The following is a 17,543-nucleotide window of genomic DNA, read 5'->3' on the forward strand; positions in this document are numbered from 1 at the left end:
TTAAAATAATGAAAATGATCGCTCCGGGCCGCCATGCGTGCCTGGTTGCGAACATAAAAACCACTTGGGGCTATTAAAAATAAACAATAATTGGGCCGGCCATTCACGCATGTACACTCATTAAAACAATTAAATCTTGATTGAACAGAAATTATAGCTGTCGATTCTTAAACATAATGTGATGGTTATATATATATGTGATGGTTGCGCGTTCGCCGGAATCCGCTCCGAAAAGATTATCTTTGATTTTAATATGAAACAATTATTTACGTATGTGTGTCTTCATCCCACGCTTAAGTAGTCGGTTCGGCTAATTCCGCTTCTCTTGTATGTAATTAACAAAATTGCTAACGACGTTTTTTAGAGGCCGGTTTTATTTTTTGTTGCGTACCGAAATTAAAGGATTAATTTGATTTAAATTTTCTTAATTTGATAATGACGTTAACAAAAAATTACAATGTTTAAATTATAGAACAAAGTATACTCAAAAAGTTAAATAATGTTTATATTTCGTAGATAAAAAATAACTCAACATAGCAGCAATTAGCATCATAACAAAACAAAAACACAGTAAGAACCGATAATAGTTTAAATAAAACAGCAGCCTTTATTCACAAGAATTTCACATCTTTACACAACTTAATGAATAACGAGGCCGAGCTGCATAAAATAACAAATATCTTGATATCATTTTATACACAATACCAACATATGCAAATAATCAAACAGCTTCAGCTATTGAATGTAATATGAGTGAGAATTCCATACATTCCCTTTTTCCATAGAAACATCAGCTGGACATCTAAATAGGCGCGTACGCATTGTTAATAACGATTGTGAGATTTGTACGTCATTACCTCTTAGCAGCATCTTCATTATATTCAAACAGTATGCAGTATAGAGCGGGAACACGTAATAAATATATCATTCATCAAAGTCCGATTTGCTTTCAAACGATCGAGATATTTGATCAAAGATTATGGTTAGGGAGCCAGGTGCAAATTGGGTTCATTATTTCCTCTCAAGAGATAATTCGTCAGAAGCATCAGAGTATAGTATTATAAAGCCTCGTGAACGTCAGCTGGCGCTCGGTTGGGGGGGTGAGCGGTTGTAGCCTCCCACGCACGTAGGAAAAAAAATACATTCATTCATTCATTTCCTCTCAGCTAAAAATTTGTCAAATTGTAGCTAACCCAATATCTCAACGAAAAAAAATAATCAGCTGGTTACAACATGGTGTATTATACGTCAGCTGGTGTCTCGAACATGAAAGTTAAATTTAAAGAAAAATTTATTGTCCGTGATTTCCTCTCAAACAAAAATTTACCTGATGATAGCTTATATGTAACTGTGGATAAATATATAGGTCAGCTGGCTGTATCTTGGTGGAAAAACCGTCAGCTGATACGGGAGGCTACAACCGCTCTTCCCCCCAACCGAGCTCCAGCTGACGTTCACGAGGCTTCATAATACTATACTTTGATGCATTTTACTAATTACCGCTTGAGAGGAACTTGGTCATAAAATCTGTTCCTGGCTCCCGTACTATTATATTTGGCTATTGAAGTTGTGTCTATACAGAAACAAAATACCTAATTTTATAAATCTTAGATTTAGAAAATTAACCTTTTGAACGCCAATGACATCTATAGATGTCATGCGCAATCGTGCCCTGTGCGCCAACGACACCTATACATGCCAAGAAACAGATCATAGATAAATACAAAATAAACATATTAAACCTTTACTTTTACGTGTTTTATTTATACAGTTTATGAACTGAATCCCCAGTTATTACATAATTGTACACAGTAAACAAAATTGCCAAGTAGTTATTCAAATATTTGATGACAAAAAATAACTTAATTAATGGCTAAAAAAGCATGTTCTCTCGCGCCAATGACATGTATACGTGCCTACTAGTGATGTAGTGTAATATTCAAGTAACTTCATTAAAATTTCAGCGAAATTACTCTAATTCGCTTAATTTTTGTAATAACTACAAAAATATATATATAAGCTTAGTCACTGAGAAAAAAGGTAAATACTACATTCTTTGGTATAATACCATATTGTCTATATTGTGGATATTGTTGATTTGAATATTTTCCTTTTCGCCAATCATGCGCATCCCTAGCACAGTATCGATATGCAATCCCTTCTGCGCCATTGACATGAATAGATGTCGGACTGGTGACGTCGTAAGCGCGTGCCGTGTTGTTAAGTGCGGAAAGTTGTAAAAATATTTTATCGAGTATTGCCGAGAGTGTGAGTGCCTTTATTAGAATATTCTTATGATACAAATTGTCGCTATGTCATATCAAAATATGGTAATTGACCTAAATAGGTACCTACATATAATTAGTATTTGTAATAACTCAAGTATTAAACTAAATGATTGGAAAATAAATATGTAGTTTTAATGCAATTCCCTTTATTTAAAGGTAATAGTTGTTTTGATATTTACAAATAAACACTCCACAATAATACCTATAGTTCATATAAACTTAATAAATAAACTCGATAAGTTATTATACAGCTACACATCCCTAATCAGAAGCGAGAGATTATAAAAAAAAGGATGGTTGCCCGCGCCATTGGCATGTATACATGCCAATGGGGCGTAACTGATAGAGAATAGTGCTGTAACTTGCTGCAATTTTATATGTATTTTTGTATCTCAAAAGGTTGATTTTTTTTGTTGATAGTTGCTATAAATGTGGTCTTAAGTTTTTACAGTAGGAGATGAGGTTAAATAAATATTATTTTTGTGTTATTAAGCTGTTTATTCAAATATTCAGACGTGAATTATTATGTTTATCGATAACATTTTGGACTCCCTACTATTTTCAAGGTTATCTCATTGAATTTGTGGCTTGGCGTGGAGGGCACGGCGATGCGTTTTTGCTCTGGCGGTCAAAAGGTTAATAATGCTCTCATTATATTCTGTTTAACAAAATTAATACATAATGTTTTGTGTAATTCAAAAAGTATAATTTTTACGAGAGTTTTTTTTTACCAAAAAGTAGGATTGAAAGTAACTACACAAATAATAATTTATTATTTTCTTTACGACCTGTAAATTCAAGTTATTCTTTTATTGGGATCTCTTTGCATTAAGAGATATTGAACTGTTTTTCTATTAATCATTATAAAAACATTTCAATGGTTGACATATAAAAAGCATAAACGAACTCAGAAAAGCTAAAATCGTAACCATTTGCCTTGATTCTTGTGTAGTTTGGTATAAAAATGTATGCAAAAATTCCTAACTTTGCATAATATAAACATAGGATCTTATATTAAAATGTAAACTAGAAAACTTTAAATAACCAAGGGTTTAGAGTTAGGCAATTCAATTCAGTTTCGTAGTGCAGTTGCAAATCGCAATTTGTAACAGAAGTGAGGCTCGAGCCGCTGCAAACCAACATCATTACGGTCCCCATACATATTCATATCTTATGATATTTTTAATTCAATTTTCCCCGCGAAACTTCGAAACCTACTCCGCTGAGTGTTGAAAGCTATCCAATTTGCGTAATACTACCAAAATATCTCATTTCTACGCTCACTGCCGACAGTTTTTATTAGAACGAAGTATAGACGCAGCTGGTACGAGGAAAAATGTGACTTATATCCTGGGAACAACGTTTCAATTCCACAAACACGATTTGCGAACGTTAAGCCACTTACCACCACAATTCAAATGGAGTTTTGGCAATTCCATAATGCGAAAGTGGTCTGTTCAAGCTTTTGACTCTATGAAAAAAACGCGATTCGCGAAAAACGATAGAAAAAAGGGAAACATTTATATTTTCATAGAGTTGTTATTTATGGTTCGATAAATACGCGTAAAAGCGATATTTAGAGCGCCGGCACTCTGCCGATTAGCACTGTAATGGGATCTGTGCGGCGAGCTTTGTCGGAATTACGCCGCTTTCGGCAGCTCTGTGTGCGCCAACCCTTTCAGCTTTGAGGCTATCAAAATTATTTCCGCGTCGCGGTCATACAAATAGAATTCTCTCCTTAAAACAGTTAGAAACAATTTCAAATATTAATTTGCCTTAACGAGAAAGTACCGCATGATGAGATTGAATGTAAGTAAATACAATCTATAGAAATGCAAACGAGTGACAGTATATTATAATTTGCTTTAAATAAAGACAAATTTCATTTCAAATATATAATGGAAAATTCGCGACGGATATTAAGACTTTTAATAAATTCATCACATGTGAAAGATAAATTGGATTTATAAACGATATACCAAGTAATAAGCTTATAAAATTATAGCTACTGCTTTTGGCGTTTTCGCCCTTAAGTATTAACATCACGTGCCTTTCTAATAAACAGATAAATGAATAGAATCCCTAATAAACAATAGGCCAGAAGGGATATAATAATACCTATTAATTGACATACTGACTTCATCATTGAAGATAAGAACTAAGGTTGCGTATTAATTGTTACACATAGCATAAGTAGGTAAGTGTATGCCAAAAATATAATTACCTACTTAATGTTGAATACAAAAAAGAAAACAAAATTGAACATAATATTATTATTCATTAGGTGTGGGTAAATTTATTTTAGCAATCGGGCGCTGCATTGTGTGATGTTTCTAGTGCATTAATAAAATATAACACAAGATTAACTTTTTAAACCACGGACGTATATTATCTGCAATTTTCTTCAGTTCACATATTTTTAGACTGATTTGTGAATAATAACAAAACTCTACATCATATTATCTCTATATCTAAACAGAATAAGGTATCAGCAAAGTACAAGGTTTTGGGCAACATACTATTGTATGTTAATAGGTATATTACGAAATATTTTTCGCAATTAAAATTCGTTAGTACCTGCTTACAATGTAATTGTAAAGATATCAAACCAGAGTAAAGGAAAAATTCTTATTATTATCTGGACAATATTAAAAGAATCTATAAATATAATGCACAGGATCGCAACACCATATGTCCACACGGGTTAATTCCGCCTGCTTCTCTATAAATGATGACCCCTTTATTACTTATTAAGAAGCCTCGGCTTGCCTTACCCCCATACAACGTTATTTATGTCGTCTAATAATAATTTGTATTAAATCACTTGCTTCGGACAACAGGATTTGCTATCTTTGTTGTCGTTCCTTCGGCTCACAGAAAAACGTTTCCCTAAGAAATGATATCGTAAAAATAAGGAATTCGAGGAGAATTGCTTTCACGTTTGAATTCATTGTGAGCGACGTTAAAGGTACAGGTAACGTGTATTGTCGTGCCTTTTTAAATTACAGTCACAACATTTGACGTTTAATGCAATTTGTTCGATAATTCGCTACTGTTAGAGCTACTTACTTGATACTTGTTAACATAACAGATTGAAAGGTATAATTTAGCGTTTATTGTAATTACGAGATAATAGGAAAGTTGTTTAGTTTTTAAAGTATTTGTCGTAAGCACGAGAGTTCAAAATAAGGTATATTTTAAATAAATGCTTGTATAAAGGCTGTGTCTGGTTTATTTTCGATTTATTCTCCCGTCTTTATTAATATCCTATCCTAGTCCTGTTTATCTCTCTTCAATATGAATTGTGAATTAGAAAAAAATATATATTATGGCCTCAGTAAGATAATAGACAAAGATTTTCATTTTATCTTATTTTAAGATTTATGTTAATGCAAATGCACTAATACAACTTATTAAAAGAACTTATTATAAGAACAAGTATCAAAATTGGATCATCTATGAATCACCCTGCACCTCCAAAATTAAACTGACGAAAAAAATTAATTGCAAACAAAAGAAAGTAATGGTGCCCAAATGACGAGTTTCCCACTATTATGTTACTTTTGATTTGTCAGCAAAAAATTGCGAACATTTTCTTTAGTTAAATTACCCGTAAGGCTCTATCAAGGGGTGTTTTAAATTTACGGACGTATCATTTACTTTGTAAATGAAGGAAGTCAAAGAATCAGTAGATATTATATAATATCATAAAACTATATTACTAATTTTATATACATATAAAAAATAAATTGAATATTTATTTTACTTTTTTTTTATTGGTAATAGGGAAGCGCTTGACCACAATCTCGCCTGATGTTAAGCTGAGATGTGGTCTAAGATGGAACGCGCTTCCCTAGAAGGTACCTGTTCACTCTACGCTTGAAGACCCCCACTTACTAGTTTTGTACCCGAAATTCTTAAGTTAGATACATAATACATTTAAAGAACTATATCAATAAACAACATACCTAAATTATATAGGAAAAAGGCCCAGTACGTACGCAAGCCCATACATCACCACATAAATAAGCAAAACAAACGGTCAGCTTACGGTAAAGTCTCGACATGACAGAGCGAGGTGTAAATCTCATGCCCTTATCCCAATTCGAATATATTACGCCTTGAAGACACTCCGGGCGACAAGATTTGCATTTTAAGCACCGGCTGTAATTATTAGCGAACCTTAATTATTCGCATACGATGATCTGCAAGGAATGCGTCGTAATTTGTTTTTGTAATCTCGAAGCGTTGGAAGGAAATATGCGGAGATTATTGCAATTATGCACGGCGATGTGATAGTAAATAAGTGGGGACGACAGCTTAAGGTGAGAAAAGGTGGGTTTAATTAATCAATAAAATATGCGATGTTTATTCAAGTGCCAATTTTGTTTATCTTTATAACGGTGTGGAGGTTGCCTCGTAATGCGTGCTGTTTATTTATTTGAATGCTTTGGTCTGTGCTTTGGTGGTTTAAAATACCTTGTTTGAGATAAATAAATCAAAATCAATTAGTTATGTATATTGATAGATGCATATCTCATGTCTATTTACCTATACGATAGTTACTATTTACTAATTAGGTACTAGTCACACTTTTTTACTTACGCTATGGATCAATCAAATTAATACAATAAAACAGTTGCCATGGTAAAGACAAGATTTCTTAAACTAAAATGTAATACAAAGTTACCCAAAATAACAGACTTTCAAACGCCGGTCTTCTTTGAGGGGAACAACTTTTGCTAAGAATAATAAACTTAACTACAACGTTTTATACGTATTATGGCAAAAGAAAAAGCGGGAATTAAAAAAGAAACAAAGGCATGCGTCCGCGCATCACTCAAGCACTTGGAATACGACTTTCAGCACGTTGCCGAGCGTCACTTTTGTTTTTTAATTATGGAATCTCTAACGAAGCCTCCGTTTATTAAAACAATTCGATTAAGAAGTAACAAGTACAAAATAAGCTACTCTTATTTAAACACTATTTACGGTGGTGATAGAGTTCAATTTTCGTTGCAAAAATTATGCACATTAAACATTTTGTTTATTTTGTCTTCCGCAGACTGTCTACAATCATTGTGGTTTAACTTAAGGACGCTGTCACAAATCTGCGTTACTCAAATTTAGGTATCTAACGACGTAACTTTGTTCGCGGCAATATCACGCTCACGTAAACATAGCGCATTCCATTTTATAGACCATCTTCATACTTGATATTATTTTTAATTTTTGATATTATGTATTTTTATTGAAATTGATTCCAGAAGATTACTAGGAACTTTAAAAATTCATTTTGTTACTTTTATTAGTAGGTACGATCCTAATAAGTATGTTAGTATATTCAAACAACTTAAAAAAGTGTGACTATTTTACATCATTATTTCATTGAATGATTTCATTGAATCTATGAATTGTATACAATATCAAAGCTTTTTAAGAAATGTAGAATTATTATCATACATATGATGTTACCGGCACTGTATTAAATCCGGCATTGTATACAATTCTTAGTAAATGTATGTTATTCCGAAAAATAGTCGGAATGAAATAAATTATAGGTATTCGTCACATAACACATTACCTAGGATACTCTTAAATCTGAACTTTTCCTACGTAGCAAACACATTTGCAAGTGTGGGTAGTTTTTGGGGTAGCTATTAACCAATATGAGGTCAAAACTAAAATCCAAGATGGCGCCGACGAAAATTTTACATCTTTTCGTCATGGGTGTCATTTTCAAGGTTTTGGAGTAGCTCTTAACAAATATGAGGTCAAAACTAAAATCCAAGATGGCGCCGACGAAAATTTGACTTTTTTCGTGATGGGTGTCATTTTCATGGTTTTTGGGGTAGCTATTAACGAATATGAGGTTAAAACCAAAATCCAAGATGGCGCCGACGAAAATTTGACTTTTTCGTGATGGGTGTCATTTTCATGGTTTTTGGGGTAGCTATTAACGAATATGAGGTTAAAACCAAAATCCAAGATGGCGCCGACGAAAATTTGACTTTTTTCGTGATGGGTGTCATTTTCATGGTTTTTGGGGTAGCTATTAACGAATATGAGGTTAAAACCAAAATCCAAGATGGCGCCGACGAAAATTTGACATCTTTTTGTCATAGGTGTAATTTTCTTAATAATAAAGAAGTAAACTAAAATAAAATAACAGATTTTCGTCGGCGCCATCTTGGATTTTATTTTTGACCTCATATTGGTTAATAGCTACCCCAAAAACCATGAAAATGAGTAATGACACCCATGACGAAAAGATGTAAAATTTTCGTCGGCGCCATCTTGGATTTTATTTTTGACCTCATATTGGTTAATAGCTACCCCAAAAACCATGAAAATGACACCCATCACGGAAAGATGTAAAATTTTCGTCGGCGCCATCTTGGATTTTATTTTTGACCTCATATTGGTTAATAGCTACCCCAAAAACCATGAAAATGACACCCATGACGAAAAGATGTAAAATTTTCGTCGGCGCCATCTTGGATTTTTAGTTTTGACCTCATATTAGTTAATAGCTACCCCAAAAACCATGAAAATGACACCCATGACGGAAAGATGTAAAATTTTCGTCGGCGCCATCTTGGATTTTATTTTTGACCTCATATTGGCTAATAGCTACCCCAAAAACCATGAAAATGACACCCATCACGGAAAGATGTAAAATTTTCGTCGGCGCCATCTTGGATTTTATTTTTGACCTCATATTGGCTAATAGCTACCCCAAAAACCATGAAAATGACACCCATGACGAAAAGATGTAAAATTTTCGTCGGCGCCATCTTGGATTTTAGTTTTGACCTCATATTAGTTAATAGCTACCCCAAAAACCATGAAAATGACACCCATGATGAAAAGATGTAAAATTTTCGTCGGCGCCATTTTGGATTTAAGTTTTGTCAAATTGCTTTACCCCACCAATCCGTTCAACAACCCATAAAAAAAGAGGATCTCAGTCAACATAATTTTTAAAACATAATTTTAAATTACAAATAACTGGAATATGAAACTTATACAGTTTACTCTTATAAAGTATCAAATATTTCAAATCACGAAAACGACCGTATACGCACAATAATCTTTTTCTAATTCGTTTTTATTTTTGGGACGAGGAGCGATACACCCGTCCTTCCAAGAGCGCTTCTGAGCGCGGTCTGACGACCCGCGAGAGCAAAATGTATGAAGAAATCGACAAGTATTTTTAATTTAGCTTATAATTGAAATAAAATTTTGATTTAGATACAAAAAAATTATCACAATCTATAAAGGACTATATATCCCTCAATAATTTATAGGTAAGAAGATAGATTAGGCTTTTAATTTTCTTAAAAGTGTACCGGTTTAGACCCCATTTTTTTGCATTTTATGCGATCATTGTGCTGGGAAAATCGTATTTCAGTGACAATTTTGTATGACGTCGTACAATTTTTATAAGATGATCGTAGAACTGAATATATAATCTTTAAATTAAGATATTACTTTGTTCTCACGTGTAAGTGCTTTGAGTTAAAATTGTACCGTAAAATAGCGGTTTTTGTTAAAAAACTGTTATAGCACCCTTAAGTAATGAGATATGATTTTAAGCCTTTATTATATTCTCAAATGCAATTCTGCTAAACTGCATTAAAAGACGCTTTGATGCATATTTATTTAAAAGGTTTAAAAACGTAGATGTCTGATTACTTAAAAGATGAAAGACTGTAAGTATGAAAATTTTATCTTACGAAGCGGACATTCAGTTGCTTTATTATTTAAAATTTAACACAATCTTATTACTTAGCTCTGTAATATGACTACTTTATTTAATTTTCTACTTTAGCATTGAATAATGAAAGATAATACAATTTCATTGTCCGTTTGAGCTTTGATAGGGTAAAGCCATTTCTCTTATTTCCACATCATAAATGAAAGAAGAAAAATGTTTAATTATTGTAGTACATAGCACAATAGCAAAAAAATGACTTAGTTTGGAAACATGAGAAATAGCAATGTGAAAAAATAACAAATATACAGGTAGTAAATTAATCAGTAATTTGCATGTATACAGATTAATAAGAAATCTTTATTAGATTTCAAACTAAAAGCAATATAGCGTAAAAGTTCCTTACAACTTGCAAAGCTTCGTTATTAATGCAATACATCATGTTTATCTTCATATATTTTACATTAAGAAGAAATGAGATTGTATCAAATAATTTAGCCTTAATATAAAAGTGGTTAAATGTTGAAATTGCTCAACAATATATAGGTACCTACAATTGAATAGCAATATTGAAGTGAAACATCCCATCACGTTCTAAATTGAATCCTTCATAGCCACATTGGCCGCTTATCCCTTTGTCTTATTGTACTCAAGCTTCAATTATTCGAATTATATTTAATTCATTTCCATCACGATACCACGGTTCGGATTTAATAGAAATTGTGGTATGGATTTCTTAATGCATTGGAACTACCTATAGTTTAATGTTTATGTATATTCTGCATTTTATGGTAATTATTTTTGCATTTTGATTTGCATCAGAATATCTTTTTACCAATATACCTAATCATGCTTTTACGCAAGTAAACAAAATCTAAGACTTTAAAATATAATAATTAGTTAACTTCAATGACTTCAATGATAAAATGATAAAGCAGTAACTTCTAGTCTTCTTCTACAGTCCAATATGATTTTGGAATTGCCTACGTTTTACTTACTATAACAAAAACTCAGTTCTCACATATTATTAAGGAATAATTAAAGCACAATTAACAGTTCACATTCCTACAAGAGCTGGCACGTACAAGTACTATGCAGATCGGAAAGGGATAATTATTATTGTTAAGCTTAATTATTTTAATTAGGGCAATTTTCTACACTTGACTCAAAGCAAAAATGTTATTCCAGTGTGCGAGATAATTACAGATAATTGCGGCATTAAGTACTCAGAGTGATGTATTTGGCGAACTCGATACTCACGAAATATGTGCGCCGTATCCAAAATTACGAACATCTTACATATTTGCAATTAAATTTGAAGAGACGCGGCCATTTAGTTCTATAAATGTGGTTACGCAGCGAAGCAGATGTCCAGCTGAGGGATTTTTATTAGAAACGTGATGACTGTAATCACGCCGAAATCACTGATGATCGTAGAACGCCTCGGTCGTACGTGATCACGACGACACCTTCCGGCCGGTGTGAAAAATCATTACATTTTGATATCTCAATAATTCAATCTGTAACGTGTAATTGCCCCATTTAGCGGTTTCGAATCCGTCGAAAAGATAATTTCTCGGTTTCTCTCACCCTTTGTGACTGATAAACCGATTTCCTGCCGAGCTACGTGAAAATTTAAGCCGGTTTAATCCCCTATCGAGCTTTTAATGACATTTTCTCAGAACGCACACCGCGAGAAAACGGCCGACCTGCACGATGGTTAGCCGCAAATCATAGAAAGATTTGCTGCATTGATAAAAATAAACGACGGGTGAGATTACGAAATCAATATAAAATTGCATTTCCTAATGTCAATTGTTAGTTACGGAGTGCAATAAAGTTCCAATAATCATGATATGAAATAATTCCTGGGTGATGTGCTTGTGTTGCAGCGGGCTCTTTCTGCGCGGTACAGCGCAGTACGTCCGTCTCTGTCGTCGCCCGAGGATCGCACGGGGTATGATGAACTCGGTAATGATCCAATCAGAAGTGAAGTGCATCAAGTCTCGCCGCTGTGAGAATGCGGTTGAGGGTGCAAAAACTACGAGCACGGATTTAAATTAAACCGATCGTTTGCTTTTGTTTTAAAACACCTCGCTGGTACAGCGATATGTACAATTATACAATAATAATTAGTATGCCTCGGAGCCAACTGGCGTACACGTCTGGAGTATGTTTAATTCCAGACCAATTTAACGATTAATAAATGATTTGCAGGTACCTGTAAAATTCGAAACTATTAACCGTTTATCGTGTATGCCCGTAATATAATGAAATTACATGAGCATTACATTGGAGTCTCATTAGTCACTATACACCAAAAGCCTCTAAGTGCGTGCTTTTAAGGCATTTTTTGGAATTAAAAATAAGTAATGGTCTCAAAACACTGGCTGTTACGTTTCTCCGATGGCTTGTAATTATTTTAAATGTCCCGCGTGCGCCGGCGCGCCATCGCAAGAGCACCGCTTCGGGCGACTGGCGCGTGATCGAAAACCATATTGAACTGAATTATATAAATTAAACATTATATTGATGTTTGTTTTTTAGGTAATTACTCATTACTTGCAAAAGCCATCTTTTTTGATGATGTTTACGTACCAAACAGCAAGCCGTTTTCAATTAATCAAATTGTTTCTAATTATAAAGTAAGCAGCGTAGTCAAAAGTTTCACAAAATCAAAATACCATAATTGAAATGATAAAGGCTAATTAGTAAATACCTACTCACGTCATTGAGATATACATATGGAGACGACACCGCCTACATCATTTATGTTCCGCTCAACATACGCCATATGGCGTAACTGCACGCTCATTTTTTATTTGTTTTAAAGTGAAACGCATCAAATATGCCTTCGTGTGTGTTACGATATTGCACAAATAATACGGAAAAGTGCAAAGGAATAACTTTCATCGGTAAGTACCTAACTAGATAATAATTTTTAAAACTTATTTAGAGCAAAAAAATGGCGCACAGATTTTGATCGTGGTGTCTCCTCCATACGTAGTAATATTATCTCAATGACTCACGTATTAACCTTATTTGGCTGTAATCATTACAAACGAGAATTAAGTCTCGTGTTATCAAACCACTTATCACCTCACATTATCTTGTATATCTTGCTATCTTCATGATATTCACGGCTTATTTTACTCACTTCACATTCATTCTCGTGTTATAAAAAAGCATTTCTAATAGATTTTTAAAAATGGAATTGGCAAGACCGGCTTACGCGTTCCATCGACTCAAAATTCCAAACGTAGAACGATCAGTAAGTACCAAATTTTTTTTTTTTCTGTGTTGACAGCCATTTATTTTATTTTTAAATATTTATCTAGGTGTTGTTACGTTAATTACGTTCACAAAATATATGAATTTTATGAAAATTTTAAAATTATACAAGTAGTTATGAAGAGACAACTGTAACATTTAAAAAATATTTATGAATAAAAGTAATAATATCAAATTAAATAACTTAGATAGTTAAGTAGGTACATGTTTTAATTTAAATTATTAAATTGAATATGAACAATACTTTCTAATAAATCTAGGCAATATTTAAGGTTCGTCGTCTTAATAATGTAATAAGCATATTTAGTAAATAATATTATTTACATCATAAAAATACGTTTCAAGAATTCGAATAATTCTGAACGAATTTATGTTGTTTTTTTTTTTAGTTAATTAGTTCCTTCCTATGTAATTTTATAAATCCTTATTCAACACTTTATTAAGTAAGTACTAAGTAGTTACTCTAAAGTTATTGGAAGATATTCTGAATTAATAAGTTAGTATTTATATTCACTTAAACGTATAGGTACGACATTTAGCCAGCACTACCTACGTAAAAATATTTTTTTGGGGCGGCCGGCCCGGGTACCTACTTCAAAATCACCCGCCTGTGTTCTTTTTTTCTCTTTTAAATCTAGTGTGTAGTAATTTTATTAATTTAAGAATTAACTATACTTATAAAATTACTAATGCTAAGGTACGTATATTAATATATTAATGATATAAACTTTTAATTAATTATACTTTTAGTTCTTAAATTACAAGGAAATTGAAAAAAAAATCTTAAAAAATATTCTATCAACGAAAATAGAAATTTCAAATAACTCACTGCTTTGTTTAGTTTTTGTCTTATTTCTATTGTAACTGCTGCGAGTGATCGGTTAGCTACATGACAGTGAACGGACGGTCACGGTCAAGGCCGAACTAATTCTAAATATTAGCCTGTACTTTAGTCTATTTATTGAGATACTACCTACAGTCCTTTCACCAAGCATTTCCAGAAGTTTACAAGTGAATATCTAAGTAAAAATATAATCTTAAAGTTACTCACCCAGTGGAAAACGATTAAAACAATTTAAGTGATACTCGATTACCTACAGTGAAAGCAAAATGATGAGTACCGTTCTTCGAGAAATTGTTATAAGAGGTGCTTTGGAAACTAAACAAAAACGGGTTAGTACCTATTTTGTTTTTTTAAATAATTCAAAGTCCTCTTTTGTGGGCACTCTTGACTCTACATTATTATAATAATTTTACGAAATGTTCTATGATATCATATTCAAGTGCCCATCAATGCATTTATTGGAATGAAGATTACAGACTTTCCTACAAGTGTTTAAATTTTATACATTTTATGGCGCTCAAAAATATAAATTTTTAAAGAAATGATTCATAAAATAGATTTCCAAATAAAAACTTTACCGGTCTCCCAGAATACCTTTTTCAATGCACACATACGCCCTCTATGCTTATCAAACAACATGTGAATAATTCTGAACGGTGAACCTGACATTGACATTTGACACATGATACCAATAAATCTACAACTTTCATCGTATTTTCAACCAAATATTATGGTATTCCATTTAAATTTTTACCTTTTTTAGTCAAATATCAAAAGATTATCAAAGTAATATCATCTGGACCAAGTTTAAGATTATGTTAAGGTTATTTTTCAAAGGTATTTGTGCAAATTCGTACAGATTCATTAATGTCAGCATTGTTGTTGTTTTTATCATATTTACTGACTATTCATGAAACCTTCTCGATAAGTTTTCATTACAATTGTTTAAAAACATTCTCCTTCTCTTATTGTGTAAAGGAATACTCAGAAGTCTGTCCAAAACATGAACATTTCGAAATAATTGATTGGGAGTTAAACTTACCATCAGAAAGGAGAATTAGATATGAGGCCATGGCAAGTAGCTCTGGATTAAATGGATTGTATAGACCAAGAAGTGCTCTGGCTCGTGCGATGTATGAAAAGCAACGAAATGATAGATACCTTCAAGAGTTTGATCAAAATGAGGTAAGGTTTTAAAGTTATTACTGATACATTTCCTCAATAAAGCAAACAACCATAAAAACATTATCTTTTGTGTAGACTTGAATAAAACAATTAGGTTTTCTGATAAGATATTACAATTTTGATACACAGGAACTTTGTGCGGAGTATCATAATTTCTAAAGCGGGCTGCTTTTATGTATTGCAAAAAGGGAATTGAAAATAAGCTCAAAATACATTTAAATATTACTTCAGATATTTATTAATAATATATTATATTATTTAACTTGAATTGCATTAACTATGAAGTCCGGAAAGTCTCATACACAGCGAATACTTTAGTAATTTCTTACCTTTACCTTTGCTTCGCTATGCTTTATTGTCTTGAATTTAGTTGAAATAACCACCAATTAGTTCAACCAATACATAAAAATAATGAATGTTAATTGTTAAACATTGTTCCTGTATAACTATTACCTCTTACAATGGATGTATTTAAATCCCATAATCATAAATATTATTATGTATTGAAGTTTATTGTATAACTGCTAGGTAATATATGCTTAAGGGGGCGCATAAAGCAAAATAACCTATCTTCTATTAGATGATACGTGTAATATGCAAGACCAAATCTAAAAAATAAAATATATATCAAACTAGATGATATGTTCAACGATTCTGTTTAATCAAAAACATAAAATATTAAAATTTACTCGATAAAAAAAAATCACCAAGTTAGCTCTAATTTTCACACTTTTACGTTTTCTACTTGACATGGTAATACTTATTATGATTTTTTTTTCATAAACAATTATATTAAAACATTTGCAAGATATTTGTCAGAGCATTTTGTGTAATTACTTTTAGTTTTGGTTTTATCTGCGATAAACCACTTTTATCGTGACAAAATCAAACGTTTATCTCGAGAAAAAAAGAGCGTCAAAAGTGGTTTATCGCAGATAAAACCAAAACTAAAAGTAATTACACAAAATGCTCTGACAAATATCTTGCAAATGTTTTAATATAATTGTTTATGAAAAAGAAATCATAATAAGTATTACCATGTCAAGTAGAAAACGTAAAAGTGTGAAAATTAGAGCTAACTTGGTGATTTTTTTTTTATCGAGTAAATTTTAATATTTTATGTTTTTGATTAAACAGAATCGTTGAACATATCATCTAGTTTGATATATATTTTATTTTTTAGATTTGGTCTTGCATATTACACGTATCATCTAATAGAAGATTGGTTATTTTGCTTTATGCGCCCCCTTAAGTGAAGTCCCGTGTCCCCAAGTGCGGTAAGGGGCAGATGCATTATGCATACATCTGTTTCACTGATCCATTTCCTTTAGGGACGAGTAGGTGATCAGCCTTCTGTGTCGTGCCAGACCGAGACCACTTGACCGCCTCCTTGGTACAGTGGTTAATGCGTGAGCGTAGAACTGAGGGGTCCTGGGTTCGATTCCCGTTGGAGACGAAGAAAAACAAGTCTCGGTCTGGCAGGACACAGAATATATGCTTATATACTAGAATATTCATAATGGTTTTATTCCCAATGGTCTTCTGCATTATTACTCAGATACTAGAAGCACGCTTTAAATATATGCATTTTGCTTCTTCATTCCAATAGAATTTGTATATTTTGTTTGATTATGTGTAGGTTAGGTTTTCTCATAAACTTCATAGAACTCCATATCTTGTCGAATTTGGAAATGAAATAAACTATAATTATTTTTTTTATTTTTTTTATAGTCTTACACTGAAGTTATACACTTAAAACATAATTTAAGTAAGTATATTAATCAGTTATACACTGAAGTTATATAGCTTCAGAGTTCAGACATTGAAAACATCTAAGGAAAATTCATTTGTTTATATTTTCCTAATTTTCTTCCTAAAATAAAATATAAAGCAACTACTTAATAATAACAAAATCATTCAATCTTATATAATGACTTTGACGATGTTCCAGAATTGAATATTAAATGTTTTTCTGCATATTAAAGCTTAACAGTTAAAGCTCTTGATGCATTACATACATATAAACTACTTAGATAATAACTTGTAAATACATATATAAGATTTGTTCTTCATTTATTCGATTAGTTATTTATAATATTAAGTTTTAGATGAGCTCATGATAATGTCATGACGTTTCGCTTTTGTAATGTAGATAGTTAAATAAATAATAAAAGTTCATAAGAACTCCATAAGAACCTTCCTTGTGCCTAAACAAAAA

At 32.2% G+C, this 17,543-nt stretch overlaps 1 protein-coding gene and 1 long non-coding RNA gene across 3 annotated transcripts in view; one reads left to right on the plus strand and one right to left on the minus strand.

Annotated features, from left to right (window-relative positions):
- Nucleotides 1-7,444: 7,444 nt before the first annotated feature.
- LOC149904113 (uncharacterized) lies at nt 7,445-9,862 on the minus strand. Its single transcript, XR_016457310.1, has 2 exons — nt 9,783-9,862; nt 7,445-7,569 (listed from the first exon to the last, which is right to left on the minus strand). It is a non-coding gene; the product is annotated as an uncharacterized LOC149904113 (long non-coding RNA).
- A 4,940-nt stretch (nt 9,863-14,802) lies between these two features.
- Nucleotides 14,803-17,543, plus strand: part of LOC149904114 (protein-L-histidine N-pros-methyltransferase) — a 49,323-nt gene continuing 46,582 nt past the window's right edge. The window contains exons 1-2 of one of the 2 annotated variants that reach the window (XM_090108032.1): nt 14,803-14,873; nt 15,119-15,325. In XM_090108032.1, coding sequence (XP_089964158.1) covers nt 14,823-14,873; nt 15,119-15,325 — 258 coding nt within the window. In that variant the 5' untranslated portion in view covers nt 14,803-14,822. Of the gene's footprint in view, nt 14,978-15,118; nt 15,326-17,543 lie in introns of both variants that reach the window. The other variant, XM_090108033.1, reaches the window with a different exon arrangement.

Source organism: Colias eurytheme, chromosome 12 (assembly GCF_061535395.1).
Source record: "Colias eurytheme isolate Ceu_HAF_F1 chromosome 12, ilColEury1 Martin Lab GWU primary, whole genome shotgun sequence".
Taxonomy (NCBI): Eukaryota; Metazoa; Arthropoda; class Insecta; order Lepidoptera; family Pieridae; genus Colias; species Colias eurytheme.